Below are 23,676 nucleotides of genomic sequence, written 5' to 3'. Positions count from 1 at the left end.
CTTTGAACTGTTTTGAGTGTGGTATGGGACTACCAGTACCAAGAAACATTGGGGCAAATAACATTAAGGGAGACCTGAAGTGAAAGTCCAAGTGGTCCTGCAGAGGTCTATGGTAAATTCCTAGCAGATTTGAAAGTCTTCGACATCAGTGACAAGGTCCGAGCCCGACAGAGGGAGACCAAGAATATGAATTAAGTTGGGGGAAGGGAACCCCAACGAGTGTGAATAAAGTTTGGGGAGGGGAAGGGAACCCCTGAAAGTGCTTTGATTACGAGGTCCGAGCCCAGCAGTGGGAGATCTACGTTGAATCTAGTACTTTGTGGTTGAAAGGTCTGAGCCCGACTGAGGGAGACCTACATGAACTTTTGTAAAGCTGTGAAAGAACTTTTGAAAAGCTGGAATAAGTTACTTTAACGTGGAAGGCCAAGCGGGCCTCGACTCACGTTTACGGGGGACGCCTTACTCCTTGCTGTCCAACGTGGGGAGGAGAGCTGACTCAGCTACCTTGATCCTTTACGTTATACCGACTTTCCTTTGCATACACATTTCCCTTTACACACTTTCTGTATAAGAGTTAGGGCAGGCATTATGTTTTGTTAGTATAGGCCATTTTGATTTGACAAACTGACTAGGACTGCGTTTTCTTTATTATTTGATGGTAGAGACTACTCCCATCATAGCTATAGGGCCACGTAGAAAAGTTTTGAAACTCATATCTTTTGTGTCAGTGTCATACTTGTGGTACCACTCCTTCCTTAAAGTATCCAGCATTAACTGTTGACTATGAGCTACCACTGGGAACAAAGTTTAGCAAAACTAACTTCCAACATATAATTATGTCCATTATGTATGATCCCCTTATAATTTAAATGCTGTATGGATGTATTGTAATGTTATTTTCTAGATAGTAATAAAAGCAGAGTTAAATTTACATGGGCGAGTTTCTTCAGAATCAGTTGGTATGGGGAGACAAAAAATGGCTCCTGGTAGCAGCTAGTGTGAAGCTAACCAGGCTCTTTTAGCCTGCAAGCAGGAGCTAAATAGCTCCCACCTCTCCCCAACTTCAAACCTTCATATGGATTGCAATAGTTTATGTATACCTCTTGAACCTGAGCTGGTGTATCTCAATTAGTTGGGCCAGTTGACTCGTATTCTTTAAATAGATTGCAGGGGGCGATCCATGTGAAGAATAATGGGCCACCGTCCTCCAAGAGGATGTGGTGGTCTCCAGTGCAATGTTCTGCATGTAGTTGTTAAGGAATGACTTAATCCATTTTAGGGCAGAGCCTGTTCTTCCCAATTTAGGCTGCTGAAGTTCTCCACATTTTGGACTACAGCTCCTCTGATCCCAGCATTGACTATGCTGGCTAGGGCTGATGGGTGTTACTTTTCAAAACGAAGGTTGCACACCACTGGTGTAGGAGGGTTTACACACTCTGATGGCCTTCGTCGCCAGCAAGTTCTCTGCTTATCTTTGCTACCTTTGTTTCAGTGTCCTGATGACTGGTGGTCATGGAGGAATTTATGCTGTTCCACAGGTTTCTGAATTTGTTTCATAGCTCCTTTGTCCAAAGTTTTGTGTGGTTAGGGGATGGTTGAAGATTGCGCTGCATTTTGCTAGATATATTGGGATTGGCCAATGCCTTCTTCAGGAAACTGGGTTATTTCTAGTTTCCTTCAGGATATCAATGTATTTCGGATTGCCGTTACTTCTACGGCCAATGTTGGAAAGACATCCTTGATGCATGCTGCAGGGAAAGGTTCATCTGGAATACTAGAGGGTTTCATTGTGTTGGATGCTCTCATGACCTCTTCCAAAACTTAGTGGTTAGAAGGTGATTATTGAAGGACTGGAGCATTTCAAAATGTCCATATTTGTAATTTCTACAAAATTATAATAAAAAAGGTGTTCAACAGGTCAATGGCTATTTTCTCTAAATTGCCATTGGACAGCATTGACATTGGTGTTCAAGGTTTTTATACCTGCCTTTTAAAAAATGCTTAAGATCTCTATAAAACAATGTCTTTGTAGCATTCATATCATCTTTTCTTTTGGGAGATGTGAAGCATGTATCTAAATCAGTATACATGTAGTGATTTTGATTGCAATTTTCATTTTAACAGAACATCTCCTTGCCTCCATAATTATAAATAAAAGCACACAAAATTAAAGAATTCTCTTCTAAATCAAATTATCGCACAACGCCTCACCTAATCAATACACATTACACACAAACCCGCAGACGATAAAATCAACTTTACATTTGGTCCCATTATACATAGTCAATAAGGGTTAATGTCTTTCAAATACACTTCTATTGTTGTCGATAAATGAAGTTGTGGACAACAAAATGAAAATGTAGGGTATCGATGCCCACTTGTAGAAAATGGAGAAGAAAATAAAAGACAAAGAATGATACAAAAGTATACAGTACTGGTGTAGTTTTGCTTTTTCTGAGCAGAAAACATCGACCACGGAGTGCAAACCCATTATATACCACAGCAGTGGGACCACTATTGATAAGTGAAGGCATCACTCGCTCAACAATTGCAACAATGAGCCCAGTCAAGTACCTTACCTGATTTTGCGCAAGTGCTGCTTTCCCCGACCTCTGCACCAAGATGATCAATGAAAATTGAAACTGGCTCCTCGTTTGTTGGATAAACGTCACTATTGAGCAATGGAAAGCCTGCAGAACAAGTCCAAAACATCATTAAGAAAAAGAAAGTGGCTGAATTTTAACCAACGCAAAAGATGACATTTTTGAAACTTTTTTTTTATTTATTTTTTTATTTTTTTGAGAAGCACTGATTTAGATACTTTGAGGACAATGCCTTGCATTCTACAGATGTACCTATGTGCATGTTTGTGCGCAATCAGATTTGCTGCTTTGTAGCAGTGCAAATGCAGAATGCAGGTAGGGCCAAACTGCTGCAAAGTAAATCATTTCCCTGATTCACAAAAGGATGCACCTATTATCTGGTGTAGTGTCTGCTCACATTCTCCCTCGCAAAAAAACCTCAACTGTGAGAATCACAGCACCAGAAAATAGACAATGGTGTAGGGGGTCTTTTCCAGCCTCTGGCCGCATTTTCCAGAATCAAATACAAATGCTCATGCTTAGAATGAACATTCCTGTTGGTTTTTTGTACATTTCCACCTCTGACGTGACAAAGGTTTTCATATGACCTATGTTCTAAAATATTTTTTAAAATAAACAGGAAATGTAAATAACTTTATTTTAAGCCCCTTTGATTTAGAGCAGTCGGCCAACGACTCCTTATGTGGTCCCTTCCTTGTGCCAACCTTTCAGTTAATTTAGAACAGCTAATGTTAGTAAGTTTTAACATTAGAGCTAAATGTACCTCACTGGTGAGAACCCCAGAACTTTTTGCTGGACTGGTAGATTATTTTTCCCTATACCTCAGTGAGCGGGATCCTTTTTCTTTTTTATGGGTGTCATTTCCATACTGTCCTTTTAATTGTATCCCCTTTGACAACTTTTGGTATATACCTTTTTATTGTTACAGGGTTGCCCTTTGGGCTTTCCTTTTCCTTTCTCTGGCTAAACTTGTGAGACCTACAGTTCCCAAGGGTAGAAAGCATATTTCTATCTTTTCTCTCTCTTCTACATTTTGTTAGGTGAAAGCCAGCACACCACACCTTTTGAGGAGTGCTGGGGAGATACAATGTATCCCCTTTCTCACTAGCACTAACAATTCTGCTATAGGGACAAGCTTACCTTAAATGGCCGGTGGCAGTAAACCTTTTTACAAATTTGTTGCACCTTTACTGCGGGCTGTTTTCACAGCTATGCTAAAGGCACCCATAGATGCCCATTTTACCAAAACGGCCCTCTTTTGCCATTTTCGCGCTTCTTGTGCCTTCTTGGATCTTCCCCTGCCCTCCAGGTAGGGTGGGGGGGGGAGCTCTTTGTGATTTTTATCTTCAGCGGGGGACCTTGGTCATGCCCGCCCAGGCTCCAGAGTGTCTGAAGGCAGGTAGCGGGAATATAGTTCAAACTGGGAGGCTGGCTGTCCGGAAAAGGACTGTCAACACCCACCCCCTGCGCTCTCAAGTTCTAATGTTGCACGTCTGTTTGATTGGCTGGGTTCCTGCATAAATGTTTGATCCTGGAAGCTGAAGAGGTAATCGACCACTGGACCTGAATCCGAAGAGTAAGATGATGAAAACGCAGCCGAGATGATTTCAACGACCGGAGAGCCTGCTGGGTAACAGGAGCCTGCGGTTACCCTTCCTGCTATCCAAGTGACCTGGGGACTCCGAAAATAACAGCCCAGAGACTGGTGAGATCAACTAGACTCAAGAAGACCTGCATTTTGAGCCATCCCATGTCGTGCTGATACCTTGCGGGGCTGTAATACCCCAATGCCCTGTGTCCTTGAGCCATTGTGCGGTGGTGGACCGTCTTCCGAATCGAGATGCAACTTTGGTGGCATTCTGCTGGACCTCCAGAGGCTTGATTCTAGTCCTTGAAGTCCCATCACCAGAGTGCTGGACCAGATTAGCAACACAAATTCAATCAGCGATATTCTGTCTTCTTCTGGCTCCTGAAAAGGGCGCCCAAATCAGTGCTGATTCCAGTCGCGAAGAAACTCTTGCCTGGAGACTTCCCTGTGGATCCTTGCTGCAAAATACCTTCCAGAGTCCTGTCTTCCATCTTCATGACAAAGGAATCCATCCATCGGGTTTTGGTTGCAGATCCTGAAGTCTCCCCTGCTGCAACAAGTGCTGAGGTACTGTGTTGGCTGGGGTATTTACTTAACTTAAGCATGTGTGATTTCTGTAAAGCTTTGGGGTTTTCTTTTGATTGGGAGTCCTCTCATCCAGTTCTCAGGCCCACTGCTGGAATCCTCTAGGGCACCTTCTCAGAAGTCCCTGGACCCGTTGAACCTCTCTAAAGTGAGATACGTACCTGTTTGAATTGTCTTACCTGGGGACTCAGACTTTTAATACTTCTGTGCTTATCCTGAACTACCTGTTGACACAAGAGACCTAGTGACCACCCGCACCCCCCCTTCTGCCATTCTGCCACTGAGAACACTCATGCTCCAAGAATAAAGGAAATACTTTCTATGGATTGGGCCAGTTGCAACAAGTGTTTAAGAGTTTACTTACTTGTAAATGAGTGAGTTGGTAAATAACTCAGAGTGAGCAGTTACAAAGGTTCTTACTTACCTTGAATTTGTGTTGTGCCATTCTGAAAAGTATATGTAAGGTTATTTTACTCACCTATGAATTGGTTGTGCCTCTTCCCAAAAGTAATGCTGTTGGCTTCACTTACTATTTCTTCCAGAATATTAGTGTGTAAGTTCACCAACTGGGTCTTGGCCTAACTGTATTTATAATAAACCTTTATTTTTATAATATTTCAGGTTGTAGCCATTTCTATTGAACCCTTGGTATACTACAAGTTCTTTGTACCTTCCTACAGGCCCCTCTCCCTCCTAAAATAAGCCTGGCTGCTCCATCTACATTACCATATACTCAGGTGGTACAGCCTTATACTAAGAGTGGAGTCGTGTACCGTCTCAGTTGAATGGTTTTACTAAAGCCCTGGGATGTCTTGAATAGAACGGTTTTAGAACCTTTCCAGGCAGATGTTTAAAAATAGCATGTTGCACAGTAAGAGATCTCCTTATAAGGACAAAAGTCCCACTTTGTACTCTCTGCAAGAGTCCCAGAGTGCTGTGCTTTTTCTGGAGTCATAATGCTTCTCCTAAATGACCCCAAACACCAAACTATCATCACAGTAGTTTCAGCTGTGGGAAACTTGCTTTACAAGCCTCAGCATTTCTTGCTGAACACCAACTTTGGCCTTTCATTTGCGGCTAATTTGCTCTTTAAGATACACTGTGAGACTACACAACACTCATCTGCTTGGTATTAGGTAACCCACCTGTTGGTATAGGTCTGTACTACACAAGTTGGTAGTGTGACTGAGCAGCCAGTCCCATCTCAAAAGGCTGTAGAGCTGTACAAATGAAATCCGTAAATACAGGCAGCTAAGTAACACCTCCACTCATTGTTTCTGTTATAGTTATTTAACATACATTTTTAAATAAGCGTTCTTTAACCTCTTAAATGCCAAGGACGAGCCATCTTGTTCTGGACATTACCTCCGTAGTGCCAAGGACGAGATACCTTGACCTTTTTGGCAATCTGTTCTGGGAGATCCCTGCAGGGGCAAAATTCAAGAAAATCTGCTCTGCGAAAAGACTTGGGGTTACCAGTGTTTTAGACTTTTCCCTTTGCGCCCAGGTAGGTGAACCCACACATGTGATGTACCGTTTTCGTAGGGACACCTGTGGGAATGCGGGAAGGTAGGCCATGTGTTGTTGGCGGTGTGTGTCGGTGGGTGACCGGAGTGAAATGTGCGGAAATCGTGTTTTTTTCTGTCATTTTCCCCCAATTTTCCCCCAAACCATGGAATTTTTCCCTACATAGTTGTTGCCTGATCTGTGCAAATCACGCCTTTCTGAACTTGGAATTTTGTCTACTTTTCAGAAATGTATGCCTTTCTGGCTTCCCATTCAGCTTTCCTACCCTTTTCTTCCATTCCGTCGACGCATGTCCTATTGTTCAAAAGGCCAAAATCGCCTACCTCTCACTTAGCATATCAAAATATGTTGTTTTGGTTTCCACTCAACCTGTTCTTGAGTGCCTGGAAGATGGCGAATTCAGCACAGCAAACCATTTGTTCCTAGCTCTTACAAGGAAAAAAACCAGACTTCTTTGTACATTTTATTGGCATTTTCTGAAAAACCCCAAAATGTTCTCCCTTTTTGGTCTCACCCCCCTAAAGCAAACTAGGATTCTAGGGTGGCGTTACGGCCGCCTACATGTGGTAAAAAAAAGGAGCCAGATTTAGCAGAGATTGCTCATGTATCAAAAAAGTTAAGGGATTGAATTGCGACATACAGAAATCACCAAAAAAAGGCCTTGGCACTGGGGAGGGGAGGGGAAGGGGGAGGAAACCCATGGCAGTTAAGTGGTTAAAAATGCAAATTGTGTAACAAGGTAAATATAATTGAAAGTTACTTTTCAGAATCAAAACAAGTCTGTGGATAATCTTTGGATATGCTTCTTACACCCTGAGGTAACTTCAATCACAAGGACAGTAACAGCATTTATATATCATACTGGTTATACTTTGCAGATTCTGAGGTTGCAGAAAGGAAAGGTTTAAGGAAGGAAAGGGGTTAAAACAGGTTCTCCGTAAATGTGGGGACAACTAAATCTCCCAATGAAATCTACACAAGCCTTTCCAGCAGTAACAGTCTTAAACAAGTGACCACCTAGGAGGGACAAACGACATCAAGGTAAATGGACTAGAAGAGTTTTCAGGGAGCCAGAACAGCCAAAGTCAAAGTCAATTGGAACAGTGTCTATGGAGCGGAGGCACTTCTTAGATTAGAAACAGTCTTGCACAAAGTTAGAGTTTGTAGAAAGTCACTTGTAGGATCACAAGCTGTTAAGCCTGTGAAATGAGTTAGACTCAACTCTAAAAGTAAGCTAATGCAATTCCCAAGTGAGAAGAGCACAGTTAAAAAAACAATGAGGTAAGTACTCCAAGTCTAAACAGTTAGGTACCAATTGACTTCAGAAAGACACAATGCATTTCAAGGCAAGTAATTGACACATTGGGACATAACCATCCGCTAATAGCTAGTTATACCAGTATAGTTTTAAGAAGGGCATAATACAGTTTCTAAGTTAAGGAAGAACGTTATGAAACTATTTTAGAATAGCACCAAAGCAATACAGGGACGCAAATCCCAGGTTTACAAGTTTAGAAGAGCAGCAGCTAATCAAAGTGATGAAGACCTATACACTTTTTAAAGCAGCCTCCAGCTACGTAAAGGTATGTATAAACCCGAAGACTGTTTTAGATCTGTATGAAGTAGACTAGGGAAAGCAAAATTCAATGGTACACTTTAAGAAAGACAATGGGCCTCATTACGAGTCCGGCGGTAAAACCGCCTGGTTACCGCCGGACTCGTATTACCCTTCCGACTCCGTGATTCCCAGAATTACCAGGGCATTACAACCCCGGTGACCCGGGAATTCCAGAGGCGGAATGGTGTAAATCCCCATTGAGTCCCATAGGACTCAATGGGAATGGGGATCATGGAAACACCGGCACCATCTCGTGATGGTGCCAGTGTTTCCTCCTCCGCCTGCAGGCGGGCGGTGTTAAACCCGCCAGGTCAGACCAGGCGGGATTGATGCCTCCGCCTGCAGGAGTAGTGATCAGGCGGTCCGGAATTAACAGTGGCGGCGGCCACCACTGTTATTTCCAGACCGCCCGACCTCTAATGAGGCCCAATGTATTTCAAGCCAGGTAAACCCTATTGGTAAGCTTTTACACTCATTCAGTTAAGCAATGATAAAGCAATGATAAAACAGTACCAACACTTATTACTTTTTAGAAGGTGGGAACGCCATTCAAAGTTGGTAAGTTATACCGTTTTTATAGGGGCAGAATACAACTCAAAGAGTAAACATACTTAATGACACTTTGTAACTTCTTTCACCGAGATACAGTAAACACTTTTTATTGGCAAGTAAGGAACAAGTTAGTTACCTGTAACTAGCATGGGGTCTGCATGGATTCACATGGTCATGAATATTCCCCGTCGTCAGGCTGGGAATCCTCGGTAAAGAAAAAAATCAGTATCAGTTTCGTTTCTGATCTGTCTTTCTTAGTAGTAACCAAACTCTGAACTCTGGGTCATACTGCCCCCAGCCAATGACTGCCCTCTCCCTAAGCCCCGCCTCTGGCAGCCATCCTCAGATATTTACCGCACGCTCAAGTGTTGGGAGTCCTCGTGCTTTAGCTCTCGAGTATTTGCTGCGTTTTCGTGCTTTTTCAGGAGATTTTCGGAATTCTTCTACGCCCCTCAAGGGTGATGTTTTCGTCAAGTTTACGCTTCTTGGAGGATTGCGGAAGATCTGCGGCCTACCTCAACAGACATGGCCAAGGACAAGGGAAGCCCGACGACCGGATCCAAGCTGTTCGGGTGCTGCCCTGGATGCAGATTACAAAACGTTTTCAAGGTGGACGAGCATTCGCGATGACTCTACTGCCTTCATGAGGACAAGACGCACGTGGAGAAGGACTGTGCGTTCTGCAAGAACCTTTTGGAACGGACCAAACACGATCGTCGTTCCCGCCTCGCCGCCTGGCTGGAGTAAGGCACAGCAGGTGAGAAGGTGAAGAAAAAGTCTGAGTGGGCTTCTAAGTCCTGTGAGGGCGCCCCGGCGACGGGGGCCCAACAGAAGGCCAAGCACCGCAAGTCCGCAGGCGCCGAAAGGTCGGGCTCTTCGGCTGCCAGGCAGGGCGCGACTTCCCAGGCACGTTCAACCACGAGCCAGCGCTCTGGTTCGTGGAAGAGGAAGTCTGAGAACCCGGGTAAGCTGCTGGAACAGCCCCGGTCGATCTCAAAGGGGGAGCGAGGCGCTGACCCTCCCCCCAAGGCGAAGGCCCAGGACGCACCTAAGGTGGTGAGGGCTTTGATCCAGCCGGCAAAGGCCTCCATCGAAGTGGTCGCTGCGACCCTGGCAAAGCCGGCTGAGACTACGCCAGTGGAAATGGCCTCTGGGCCCAGAGTATTCCTGCCACCGCAGGGGGAATCCTCTTTCCAGCCCATCGTTAAGACCCCTGTGAAGTCCCCGGCGGAAAAAGAGGGGGGGAAGGGGGTGGTGGCCATTACAGAGTCGGAATCAGCCTCTGAGCCAGAGCTAGTGGAAACCGAGAAGGGCCTCAACGAGAGGTTCACAGGCCTCAACGAGGGGTTCGAGAAGGTTCGATCCCAGGGGACGGTCCCCGCTGACGTGATCGAAGATATCGACGATGGCGACAAAGAGGGCCCAGTGGAGCGGCCATCCCGTCCGTCGCAGCCATTACCCGAGCTCCAGGATAGCTCGGCGGCCATTTTGTTGGCGATCCAATCCTTATGTACCGAGATAAGGACGAGATTACCACAGACCCCGACGGAGGATCCAGAACCAGGCCTGTCGGGAAACCCTCCGAACAAGCGGAAGAGAGTCCACCCCTCTCCGCCCTTCGTGCCCGCGTGGCCTGTGGAACCCTCATGACACTAGAGAGGATACAACGACGGATACAGCGACGGGGACGGACGGCGGCGATGACACAGCAGATATTCCCGTCATCACCCCCCACCCCCCCTCGAAATTGGCTCCTTCCACACCATGATAACCAGGGCATCCAAGCTCTTCCAGCTCTGCCCTGAAGAACAAAAAAAGGAAGGGTTGCTTTACCAACGACGAGGCCAAGACGGTCCTCGCGGTGCCTTTGCTCGACAACATCTGGGACGAGGGGCTTGCTGTCCTCCAGAACCCTTCCACGACACCGGCCAAGCGGGACAGGTACGAATAGAAGTAACAAGTCCCTGATGCCGCCCCCTCGTGTCTCAGGGCCCAGCCCACGTCTGACTCTGTCGTCTCGGCAGCGGCTAAGAAGAAAGCAGCGGGTGCGGCGGCTTCAACTTCCACTTCCCCGCCGGACAGCGAGGGCAAGAAGTTGGACTCCATGGGACGACGAGTCATCTCATCGGCGGCGACGACGATTAAGGCGGCCAATGCCTTAGCGATCGTGGCCCGCTACGACAGGGAGCTCTTGTTCAAGATGGCTCCCCTGCTAGACTTCCTACCCGACAAGAGGGCAGAGGCCCTACAAATTCTGCAGGAAGGCGAGGTGGCGTCGGATCACGCCATAACGGTGGCGACAGACATTGCCGATACCGGATTTCGCCAACTGGGCAACGGAGTTTGCCTCCGACGACGAGGATGGGTCAAGGCGACAGACTTTCGCCAGGACGTCCAGACCAGAGTGTTGGATATGCCGTTCGATGGCAACAACCTTTTTGGTAAGGCGGTGGACAAGTCTCCAGGCCATCAAGACCGACTCGGAGACGGCCCAGGCCCTAGGGGTACTTCCAACAACGACGGCCCTTTCGGAGCTCCGGAGGCAGACAGGGTGCCTCCAAAGGATCCAGCGGTGGCTCCTCCACATACCGCCAGGCGGCCCGCTCCTCTTCCCAGGAGGCCTACAGAGGTCGCGGCAAGCAAGGGGGATCCCGCCGTCGTCGCCAAGGAGGCCAAGGCAGCAAGGCCGCCTCCAAGCAAGACTGACCCGTCCGTGTCGTCGGGCCCCCACCGAAGCATCCCGTTGGGAGGCCGGCTGACGAAGTTCCTTCCGTTGCCGTTGCTGCTCCGCCTCATCAACCAGAGAAGTACTTTTACAGGCAGAATCCTTTTCTTATCCAGCCTTTCTCTAGTCTATTGCATGAGTTCTCTCGGAGGCAGAAGAGAGACCCTAGTGGTCTAGGTGCCAGCTGTAGCCAGGTTGAGATAGGGCTAAGTTGCAGGAAAGTCAAAGTTCCATAGGAGAGCTTCTTAACCAGTATTCCCTTTCAGTTAAAGTGTTCAGGGACTTCAGAGAATTTTCCATGTATGTGTTCCAGCATTAGGCCTGGGCAGGTGGTATGGGAAAACTCCCAACCACACCAATCACCCCATCAGCCTCACGGGATGCACACCAGACTTAAGGTGAGTAACATTACATTTGGAGAAAAGAAGAGCTTCTGGGTGGATGCCTTCAGGAAGCAGCAGCACAGGACCCAGTCCCTGAATTCTTGGTCTGGAGACAAAAGAACTGGACACTGGATGGGCACTTGCAGCAGAAGTCATTAGAAGAGGCGTCCAGCAAAGGACTTGTCATGCAATCTCGCAGCTCTGTGGATTTGGCGCCTTTTTACAGCAGCCAGATGAAGGACGTATGTATATCACTGGTTGGATTCTCTTCACTCTCCCGGTGCTGCACTCTGGTGAGAGGACTTCAGGGATTCAAATCGTGTCTCTGGAGGTTCAAGAGGAGCCCACCATAGTTTCAGACTGATTCAGACTTTAAAAGACTATGCACCACACTCTGGCTCGAGGTCCCAGGGTATTGGTGGTTTGCAGCCTAACAAGACCACAGCACGTAATGGGATGGCTCAAAATAACCAGGTTACTCACCATAGTAACCACCTTACTCCTAGTCCATAGTCCCCTTTCCTCCATACTCATGGGACATCTCTCCGTCCTGTGGGACGGGACTGGAGCACTTTGTAAAAAGCATCCAAAAAATATTTTCAAAAATGTGTCCTTCCTCTCTTTCTTGCGTGGGGCCTGGCACGCAGCCGTAACCCCACCCACCTTGGCTCCGCCCCGCGCAACGCCCATCAGTTCTTTTCTATCTCCAGGTCAGAGACCTATTAGCAATAACAGAGGAATCTTATTAGAGGGGACGGCGGGCGGGCGTTTGGAGGAAAGGGGACTATGGACTAGGAGTAAGGTGGTCACTACGGTGAGTAACCTCGTTATACTCCTACGTTCCGTCCCATTTCCTCCATACTTATGGGAGATTCCCAAGCACTCCTAACAGGAACTACAGGTGGATGGAAATACCCCTTACTGAAAAGGGTTCTTCAGCACAGCCTGACCAAACTGAGCATCATGTCAAGACAATGCTTGCAAAAAGCAGAAAGCAAAAAGCAGATGGGGAGGCCCAAGTAGCTGCCCTAGCGATGGACTCCCAGGGGACTTATTTCTGAAAAGTAACCATGGCTGCCTTACCTCGCACCAGGTGTGCATTAATACCACTAGGAGGTTTCAGCCCTTGGACGGTGAAAGACTCCGTAATGCAGGCGGCGATCTACCGAGAAATAGTCGCCTTAGACGCCTGCTTACCCTAAGGGTTACCAAAAGTCACAAACAGTTGAGAAGAACTCCTAAGCTCGGAAGTTCTATCCAGATAGAACTTAAGAGACATCGAGACAATGCAGAACCCTTTCTGCCTCTGAGGTAGGGTTCGGAAAAAAGACCGGCAGGGAGATCAACGGATTCAGATGGAATTCAGTTACCACCTTCGGCAGGAAAGCAGGATTCGTCCGTAGGACTACCTTATCCTGTGATAGACCAAAAAGGGATCACCCACCTCGCTGACGTAACGGTGACCAAAAAGGACACTTTCCAGGATAGGTACTTGAGGTCCACCGTGGCCATTGGTTCAAAAGGCTGATGGCACAACGCCATCAGGACTACATTTAGATCCCACGGCGGGTGCGGACTACGAATTGGAGGGTAGAGGCGTGTCAAGCCTGCAAAATGCCTCTTAACCACTTGATTACACAGAGAGTAAGAACATTGGTCCGTAGAAAGATAAGCGGAGACCGCTGAAAGTTAAGTTCTGCATGACAGAAGGTGAACACTCGACTCTGCTAGGAACCGAAGGACAGCACCGTGTCAATCGTAGCCCCCCCTTGGGTCCAACTGTTTTTCCAAACAACAGTGACAGAACCTGAGCCATTTACTTCTGTATTGGGATCTAGTTGAGGGTCTCCTGGCTGCCTAGATAATACGCATGTTACCCGCAGATAAGTTAAGATGTTCTAAAGACTTGAACTCAGGCACCATGCTGCCAAGCTGAGCGATTGTGGGGAGGGGTGCCACATCTGCTGTTCCCCATGATGAAGAAGACCGGGGGTCACTGGTAACCTGATTGGCGGATACACCGACAGGTGTTGCAGTTCTGAGAACCAAAACCTGGCCGGCCACCACGGGTCTATGAGTAGAAGGGAACAGTTCACAGAGTTCTTCAGCTTCCAAATTGCTCGATGGACTATAGGCAGAGGCGGGAAGACGTAAGCTCTCATGTTGTGCCATGGAATCTCGAGAGCAACCCTCAGAGGAGGAGGCTCCCAGCACCCCTCTGGAGGCATACTGAGGAAGCTTCTTGTTTACCGCTGTAGCAAAGAGGTCCACCCCAACGCAAAAAAATCCATGAGAGGACCTCCGCCTTCAACTCCCACTCGTAGCTGACCACTGTCCGCCAGCTGAGGGCATCCGCTGTGACATTCAGCTGGCCTGGGATGTGCACTGCAAGCAGCCAAACACCATGAAGCACAGCCCACTCCCAAATCTGCATGGACAGGTCCACGAGAGGGGGAGACTTGGTTCCCCCTTGCTTGTTGATGTAATACATCGACACCACATTTTCCGTGCATATGCGGACCACCTTGTTGTTTATGATTGGTCTGAACACCCTGAGAGCTAGGAAGATCGCCAGAAGCTCTAAATGATTTATGTGGAGGAGCTTGTCCTGAGGCGACAAGAGATCCGAAACCTGAAGAGGATCTAACGTCGCACCCCACCCGAGGAGGGAGGAGTCCGTCGTGATCGTCACCGTAGGGGCTGGGTCCTGAAACCCCGCACCCACCGACAGGTTGCTGAGAGATGACCACCATTCCAGGTACACTCTCATGGAAGCCGGAATCATTATCAGCTTGGAATCCGGGTCCACAGCCCGACGCCAAGAATTCTGAAGAGCCATCTGGGTCCGCCTCATCTTGAGAAGAGGAAGAGCCAACACGCACGAGGCAATGAGGTCCAGAAGCCTCTGGAACCACCAGGCCGACATGCTCTCCGACGGCGCAAACATCTGACACGTGGCTAACAGATCCGCCTTCCTGTCCCCGGACAGGTACACTCGGCAGTCGATCATGTCCCAGTGAAAACCGAGGAAAATCAAGTCCTGTGAGACCGTTATGGAAGATTTCCGCCAGTTCACCGACAGCCCAAGATGGAACAGGATCTGAAGGAGAGAGTGAAGATTGCCCGCTGCTTTCAACGGACAAGGGCTGCGTAAGAGCAAGTCGTCCAAATACAGATACACATGGATACCCTGCAGACGAAGATAGGCCGCAATCACCGTCATCATCTTCGTGAAGACACGCGGCGCCGAGCTGAGGCCAAAAGGAAGCACTCAAAACTGGAAGTGCTCCTCTCCCAAAGAGAAACGGAGAGATCTCCTGTGTGGATTCCAAATCAGAATATGCATGTACGCATCCTGAAGATCCACCACACTGAGCCAATCGCCCATTTGCAAGGAGGACCGTATAAGGCTGGGCATGATCATCTTGAATTTCTCTTGGGGTAGGAAAAGATTGAACTGGGAAAGGTCTAGGATGGTGCGCAGGCCAGCCTGGTTGGGTTTGGGCATCGTAAACAGCGGGGAGTAGAAGCCCTCCCCTCGTTCCGAGGGGAACGGGTTCCACAGCTCTGAGGTCCAGAAGTTTCTAGACCTCGGCTTTGAAGGAGGGCGAGCCCGACAACTGAAAAGGAGGGTTGAAGGGTGGGGTAGGGGGTAAGCGGAAGCCTGCCCAAGCGACTGACAAGACCCATCTATCTTCGGTGATGGTCTGCCAAGCCTCCCAATGAGATGCAATGCGTCCTCCCACCGGGGTCTCGTGCGAGCGCAGAGAACCCTCATTTTGTAGGTTTTTCGGTGGTATTGCTACCTGAACTTGAGGAGGAGGCTGAGGAGCGGGAAGAAAAACAGTCCGTTGTTGCCTACGGCGGTTATTCCCCGAAGGGGTATCCACTCTGCGAGATTTCAAGTCAAGGAAGCCCCTAAAGCCAGAGGAGGGTCGGCTTTGCGACAACAGTCTCTGGGTTTTGAAAGGGGTCTTAACCAGGACCGACAAGGATTTAGCTGTCTGAGTGCTATCCTTCGTCTTGGTGAGCTCTACATTTGTTGTAGAATGAAAGAGCTCCTTACCATCGAACGGAAAGTCCAACACCTTCTCCTGCACCTCTTTTGAGAATTTAGTGGCAAGCAGCCACGCCTGCCGTGAGCTATCAACCCCCAACATAAGGCCCCGAGCTGAGGCGTCTACGTGATGAGCCGAAGCCTCCAGGAGATAGACCAAGACCCTGGCGTCGGATAATCCTGCCTTAAAGTCTTCCAGCTTCTCGACCGGGATGAACTCCTCAAACTCCGACAGACCTTTCCACATCCGTATATTAGCCCCCGCTAACACCAGTTCGGCATTGGCCTGCCTGAGCTGCAAGGCCGAGTTGGCGAAAAATGTTCTCCCAAGGGAGTCAAGGAGCTTATCCTCCTTTCCCAGAACCTGAGTAGCCGTCGTGGAAGAGGATGCTGCAGGCCTGGACTGCAAAGTGGCCGCAGCCACCACTGTGAAGGAGGTGGGCGGACAAGACGACAAGGCCACCTCTTCCGAAGAATGCAGCCTGTATCACGCGTCAATTTTCTTATTGATGAAAAGTCCAGAGTGTGGCTTTTCCCAGACCCTGTGGACCTCGGCCAGAACATCCTTCTGCAAGAACAGGCCGGTACGCTCCAAAGTAGACAGGGTGAACCCCCCAGCAAGCACGCCCTCCTGCGGAGCGGATGCCTCGATCACCAGAACATCGAAGAAGCACATCATGTCCAGTACACGATCATGAAAAGCTTTAATAGAGCAGGGCAGGTCCTCGTTGTCCTGATCGCCTTGCGCGTCATCCGACAGGTCAGGATCCTGCTGAGCCGTGTCAGGTGCTGCCTTGTCCAAGGGGGACAATGGGGGCGGAAGAGTCGGGGAAGGCACCGTAGGCAAGGGACGCGCCGGCGGAACCACCCAAGGAACGGGTGGAGCTGGAGGCACGGGTGGACATATCTCCCTAAAGAGCCATTTGAAATATTTCCTCATGGGGTCGGTACGCATGAGCGTTTGAAATTTACTGAAAAAGGCGTCCTCTGGGGACTGCTTTGGAACCTGAGGAGGCCTCTCATGAGGAGGATAATTCCAGGGACGTAACGGGGAAGGGTGCCACACCGGCCCCTCCACCAACGTATCCACATAAATCAAAGGTGCTGACCCCGCAGGCAACAAAACATTGTGCGGAAGGGGCATCCGGGCGTTCTAATCATAAACTGGCCGATAAGGATGCGCACAAGGAACTTTATGTTCACCGACAAAACCAAGCCCTACACCTGAGGCTGATGGCGTAGTTATAGGGGTAGCACCCAAAATGGCCGCCGCGGTCAGGGCGGGAACGGGCGCCATTTTGTCATCGCCCGAGGGGAACTGCGGCATGTGAGGAAGTGAGGCAGGGGTCCCAGTCGATGGATCAGGGGTATTAACTTTAGCCTTAACATAAGGAACCTTGGCAGAGCCGGTACTATGAGGCCTGGAATGTTTCTGCGACATACCAACTGCCAAATTAGCCTTCCCAGGAAGGACCTCGGCACTGTCGGTAAAAGAAGAACTTTCCTTCTTTGCCCCCTCAACAGATCTGGTGTCGCCGCAAGAGCGGGAACGGTGACAGCCTTCACCGATAAGGCCTTGTCAGGCCTCTCGGACATGTTAGTAGCTTTAGTCTCTGTACGAGGGACCTCGGACCCAGGTCCGGTAACAGCCTTATCCGCGAGGGCCTCGAACATCCTTTCAGTGACACCAAGCCCAACCAAGGCCTTGGGGTGCACCCCGGTCTTATTCTTGAGGGAAGCCGAAAGAGAGGCCTCAGAGCGAGCTCCGATACCCCACGACTCAGTAGAACTGGGTCTACAAACAGCCCCCACAGGAGGGGCCTCGGAGCGTGCTCCGGTATCCACAGGCCCCTTATGGGGACCCTCGGAGAAAACTCTGGTACAATTATTAGGCCCAACTGGCACCTCAGGGCAATCCCCGGTGACAGAGCGATCAACGCTCCTCCCGGCCCGGGAGGAACCTGGAAAGGTATCCTCCGGCCGGGGTGCTCTGAAGGGTAAAGAACTTACCGGGCGTTTCTTCTTTTCGTCGATGAACGCCTGAAAATGCGAAGGAGGAGTTTGTCGGAACACCTCCTTCCACCGCTCCATCCGACGTTGAAGTGCCCGAACCGAAAGGTAAAAACAGGAATCCCAACGGTGATCCAGACCCAAACACTCTAAACAAAGAGGATGGGGACCCGCCCTCGCGAAGCGTCGGTGACACGATGAACAATCTGGAAAGTCTAGTTTGAACGACAGACAGACTAGCACACGATCGCTAGCGAGAGCTAGAGAGGAAAAAAGGGAAGAAAATCTTACGAGGATGCAAGTGTGTCCAGTCCCGAACGAGCGGAGAAAAGGCCTGGTGTCCGATGCATGGGGCAGAGCCAAGGTGGGCGGGGTTACGGCCGCGTGCCGGGCCCCGCGCAAGTAAGAGAGGAAGGACACATTTTTTGGATGCTTTTTACAAAGTGCTCCGGTCCCGTCCCACAGGACGGAGAGATGTCCCATAAGTATGGAGGAAAGGGGACGGGACATAGGAGTATGCAGGTCTTCTTCAGACTAGTGGATCTCACTAGCCTCCAGATAGGAGTGGTTGCATTCGGGACCCCCAGATCAATTAGGAGTGCTCGCATCAGGCTTCTGTTACACAGCACTCCCGTTGCTGGAAATCACTACAGACGTATTTTCTTCATCTTCCTCTTCGGATTCAGCTGCAGTGGTCGACTTGGTCAGCAGCTTCCAGGTTCGGATTATTTTTCAGGAACTACAGCACAATCTCTCCCTGCAGTTTACAGAAAGGGGCGGTCTGGCTGTCCATCAGGACAGCCAGTCCACACCATTGAGACTTGGTTCTTTTCAGGCAAGGTGATAGACAAAGGGATGCAGAGTTTTGGACTCCTCTCTCGCTGCCCGTCTTCTCAGACACTCGAGCCTGGGCGTGGAAGACAAAGGATTCCCTTCAAAGACAACACTTCCACTTCGGTAGTTCCCACCTAGAATGGCAGAAGAAGACCTCAGAAATTACAAGCAAACAAGAAATGGCAAAAAAAAGGAGCCCACCATTTTAGCAAAATGATTTAACAGCCTGCAAGTAATAAGACTAAAAAGTCACTAAGGAATACCACTGCCACCAGCCATTCAAGTAAACTCGCTATTGCAACAGAAGTGCTACAGTTAAGTAAGCAAGGGGATACATGTATCCCCCAGCACTCCACATAACGTAGGGTGTGCTGGCTTACTATATAAAATGTAAAGGGGGATGAAAATTCCTCTTTACTCCTCAGCAACAGTAGTTCACCCCAGTACATTAAAGAAAAATTAATAGGGAAGCCCAAAGTGGCAACTCAGCCGAAGCTCAAATGTTTGAGGAAACTAACTCCACCCAAACACTATGGAGACATAAAAAGGTCACCAATAAAAAGAGTAAAAGACTAGGTGAGGGGGGGGAAAAAAGATTTCCCTTCACCTAGGGACACGGGAAAATAATCACCAAGTCCAAATAAAAATATCTGGGTTTGACACAGGTCAAGAAGATTTATCACAAATATGAAAATCTTACCAAACAGTCTCCATGGAGAGAACTCAACTTCCTGAGGGTAGACTTGAACAAATTGAAAGCCCTCCTTGAGATATTTTGCCTCGAGGGCTGCCCAAAACCATGCATAAGGTGCCTGTATGCTATCGACATAGGCTTTCACTAACTGATCTGTAAGCAAAGACACAGTTCATTTTGTGGCAATTTATGCCACAATGACAATTCACAACCAGTATTCACTTGGGATATAAATGCTTCTTCACTGGTGGTATCTGTGAAAGCCACTGGGGTTCAGAATGGCTTTCAGGCCCTTGACAAAGTTGTCCATCACTCCACCCTTATGCTGCAAGTGGAATACAACATGCACCGTTCAGGGCTATTTTGAGTTTGCCATAAATGTGTTTGAATTGGCCATTTCAAACTCTATTTTGGGGACATCTCGGCTCACGTTCTGCATGAGAAAACCTGGCTTTCAAGTTTCATCTTGGAAGCCCAAGGCAGCAATCAGAACATCAAAATCCCTCATCCATCTGACCAGCATGAACATAGGTGACAGGAATCCAAGATGTTGAAATGCATGGGAACTTGAAGCAACATCGGTCTTGAAGCAAATCCTAGTGTCCACTAGTGTCAGGGGAGGTGCCTCCACTGGATGACATGGTGAATAATGCTCTGTGAAGTGTGCTTTGTGCTAGGAAACAACAGCACTCCTGTTGGTCAACCAGCTCGAGAGTGGGCAGCACAGAGCAGTGGAGTACCATTTTTGAGGACCCGAGCAGGCTGTGAAATAGGAGAAAACAGTTGCGGCTGTGCTGCAAGAACGCACTTCTCACTTTACGTTTCCTTGAAAAAACATATGCACCCGTCACCTGCATAGAATGAGTAACTTCAAGGAACTGTAAACATGCCCTACCAAGGTACCAATCAAATGGGATCGTTTTCAACTGGAGCTTATGCTCTTCATGCGACATCCACGGCTGTGTGGGACTCAAATGTCTGTCATTCTATTGAAGGCAATAAACCGCGTACCCAGTCTTCTGTCTGCAATGTAACGTTGGGCATGAACCAAGGGGATGCAGGAGATCGAGAAAATGGCCAGCCACTGTTCTGTATTACTTTCTACAAAGTGCATGCCAGACTCTCATCCCCACACTTAATTGTTCCTGCTACCATTTCCAGCCACGTGATATCCTGTGCAACACTACCACTGATATAACAAATGAGGAATTAGGGTTGCTATGCAGTGAGCCACCTCCCATTTCAGAAGAGTTCTGTGATTTCGGTGCATGGTGTTAAATCTCTAGTCAACCAAGTCTTTCTCTTCCCCCTTTTCCTGAAAACTACTTTCAATTCCGTGGCATTTGCATTGCAATTTACTGCCTCAGTTTGGGTTGTCTGAATTTGGTAGACCGTGGTCTGAACATTTTATGATAGACTGTACAATACATTGCAGAAAATAAATGTTTGGCAGGGATGAGTAGTACTGGATGTAACATTACATGTGTTGGACAGGGAGTAATGGGTGTATTGCTAGGTTGAATGAATTACTAATTGCTGATTAGATTGTGGGACTCCACTGTTTTTGGGATCCTACGCTGGAAGGTGAAGCAGAAAAAAAGAAAACCCGACTTGTCTACCCCAAAGCAACTGACTGCAGTTTAGTGCAAAGCTGTCATAGAAAAGACTTTACAGCACTGCACCCTTGTTTGAGAGTGCAGTTGCTGCACAGCTTAGTGTCCCCTTAGGGTGTGGTACAAGTTAGGAGGATTTTAATATCACCAATGTTGTGGAAGGCCTTTAGGTCCACTCCAAGTTGTTCTCAACTCTCACTGACTGATGCAAAAAGGCAGTAAGACTTTACTATTTGCAGGGTTGGGTACAGGTATAAAAAGGTGCATATCACTAACAAGGGAGACCAATGAAATGATTAACTACACAGTATGTACTGTAAAATAGGACATTGTTCGTTAAGTTCAACTACAAGTCAAGCAACACTAAACATTATTTTCAAAGGATGTCTGTGCATTTGGACTAGGCGTGCATACAATCAGCGTATCCTTACGCTGAGATTTGGCTTCCCATAAAGTGCCTCTTCTAAAGTTTCTAAAATGTTGGCCTAATTAGGCCCTCTATCTTTGCTAAGGAAAAGGAAGCAGGACCACCATCAGACCAAAACGGAGCAGCAGCAATTTTATCCTCTAATCCAAATCCTGAGGTTAACCAAATGAGAATTGATTGTTTAGAGGAAGTATTTAAAGCCATTATTACACAGGCGGCTCAAAAAAAGCCCTGGTCCTGGGGTTATCCTGGTACATCTTTTTTGGTTAAACGTAGATCTTTGGCCTCCTTTTTGGGCTGATGGGGTGAAAAGGGGGATTGTACACTGCAGAATCAAATCTGCCAATTTAACTGTTGGAAATAATTAGTAAGCCATTTGGTAAATTGCTGTGTGTCAGATTAAAAGATTGGGCGTTCGCCTGTGGAATATTAGCAGGATCACAAGGAGGGTTTTGCCTGGGATTGGGCATAAGAGAGCAAACTCTTATTATTTTAAGTCTATTAGTGGCCCAATATTATTACTTCTATAAATACCAAATATATTTGGCATTTATGTATCTTACTTCTACATTTGATGTGGTGAACAGGGCAAGGCTCTTCAGACACATCTTTGTTTAATTGAAGCTCATGCATTCTGATACCCAGGTCGCAGAAAGGTACAGATCTGGCGGCAAGAGCACCCAGTACTTCAGCATAGGTAGCAGTGTGAAAAAACCCTCCTAAGTTTGGAAGAAGTTTTCTTCAATCACTTACATTCCCCTGAAAGTCAATGCATAAAACAAACAGAACAGTTTCAACATTTTTCTCCTTCATCTGCCAATTGTCCTGAGCCCAAGGCACTGTGGGAAATGAACCAGCATTTCTGCAGAATTAGAAGTTGGGGTTGGACAGTTCCCATTAGTGAAGGAAGCATACATATGGATGGTTCCTTCTTGTAATGGCGCGCACACAGCCTAAAGACAACGGAATGGAATGGAAGCAGCCCAGAGAAACCAGGGATTATGAATGATTCAAATGTTTTCATCAATCTTGTTTTGGTGTTGATCACCGATATCGCTGAATGGGAGGGAGTATACCCACATGAGTCCCTTACTTGTAACGTCTAAAATCAAGCTGCACAACTTCAGATGCCCAACAAAGCAGAAACTCTTCTGAGACGGTTTGTATTTCTGTGACGGGAGTAGCCTTCGAGTTCAGGGTGGCCCGCACCCACTAGAGACTAGACCAAGAAGGTGTCAAATGGCTAGTCCCTTTCTGGAATTCAGTGTATTGGTTCAGGAGGATTAAAATCAAAGGAATGGTAGAACCCGAGAGGAATTGCAGTGGTTATATTTTCAAACCTTTGCATCAGTTCATTTGTAGTGTCTATGCAAAGATAGCGCTGCAGAAACACAAAGAATAGACAATCATGAAGATTATTCTGAAATGCTGAACCATCATAGGTTTGCGGCATACCCGGTGACGCCTCCCCAGACCTGGAGCTGTACCCCCACACTGAAAACCATTTGTGAAGCTTCAGAGATGGCTTTCAATGTGTGAATGTGTGGGGCATAGATCTTCAGCACCATGGGAGAAATAAAAGGCATGCTTCCTCCCCCCCTCCCTCCCTCCTCTGCCTTCCAGTGAAGTCTGTAGAAATGCAGAACACATTGTTGGGGAGGCTTAACTCCCCAAGACAATGTTTATTAGAAAACTGCTAACCTAACCACCAAATAAAGTATTCATGGGCCTCACAAGCCCCTACTGAATCAATAAGCCCATGACAAACAAAAAAGGTGGAAGACTGATTCAAGCAGAGTACACTGGTCCTCTGAACATTGATGTTAGAACAAAAATATTGTTTTTAAGAAAGTGAAGTTAAACTATCTAATTACTGTCCTTAATTTAAAGCGAATCAGATGGTCTGTCAATTATCTACAAGTTTACCGAAGATTGCACATCAAGAGTCCAGTCCCTTAGATCACTGCATCTGACCTGCATCTTCCGTTTGGCAATCACCTTTTAATACTCTCTAGCTTTTTGTGTAAACTGGTCGGCATGGAAATGGTCATGCTCTGTACAGAATATGCTGCTCATCATTTTGGGCTAGACCTACTGCTTCTATGCAGCTTATAGGAGCCTCAATGAACTTTGTTTTTTCACAGTACTCTCTCCCCTCCACCCAACCCACAGTACCGGACTGTTCCATTTCTCCGTCCAAGAAGTTGGCCTCTGCATCATCTTCGATAGATGAAGAATGCATTTTCCAGAATTAATACAGTTTGTCCATATATGTTTATGATTTTTGAGGTGAATCACTTGCAAGCAGCTTACAAAGTGTTGACAAGCTATACTGTCAAAAAAGAAAGACCGGGTCTGGTGTATCAATCCAAGGGTGTAAGATTACAACTGGACAAAACATGCACCTGGTCCACACTGCCAAAGGGAGTTTAGAAACAAAGTAATGGAATTCTGGATCCC

General features: G+C 47.6%; 1 protein-coding gene across 1 annotated transcript in view; it reads right to left on the bottom strand.

The window, feature by feature from the left end:
• The window catches only part of LOC138487941 (RB-associated KRAB zinc finger protein-like), a 219,711-nt gene that overhangs the window by 82,747 nt on the left and 113,288 nt on the right, over nt 1-23,676 (bottom strand). Inside the window, exon 5 of the mRNA XM_069614586.1 lies at nt 2,580-2,690. Coding sequence (XP_069470687.1) covers nt 2,580-2,690 — 111 coding nt within the window. The remainder of the gene's footprint in view (nt 1-2,579; nt 2,691-23,676) is intronic.

This window comes from Ambystoma mexicanum, chromosome 9 (assembly GCF_040938575.1).
Source record: "Ambystoma mexicanum isolate Mex_15411 chromosome 9, UKY_AmexF1_1, whole genome shotgun sequence".
In the NCBI taxonomy this organism is placed as follows: domain Eukaryota; kingdom Metazoa; phylum Chordata; class Amphibia; order Caudata; family Ambystomatidae; genus Ambystoma; species Ambystoma mexicanum.
The sequence above is the reverse complement of the archived record's forward strand: the minus strand, read 5'-3'. Positions and strand labels throughout refer to the sequence as shown.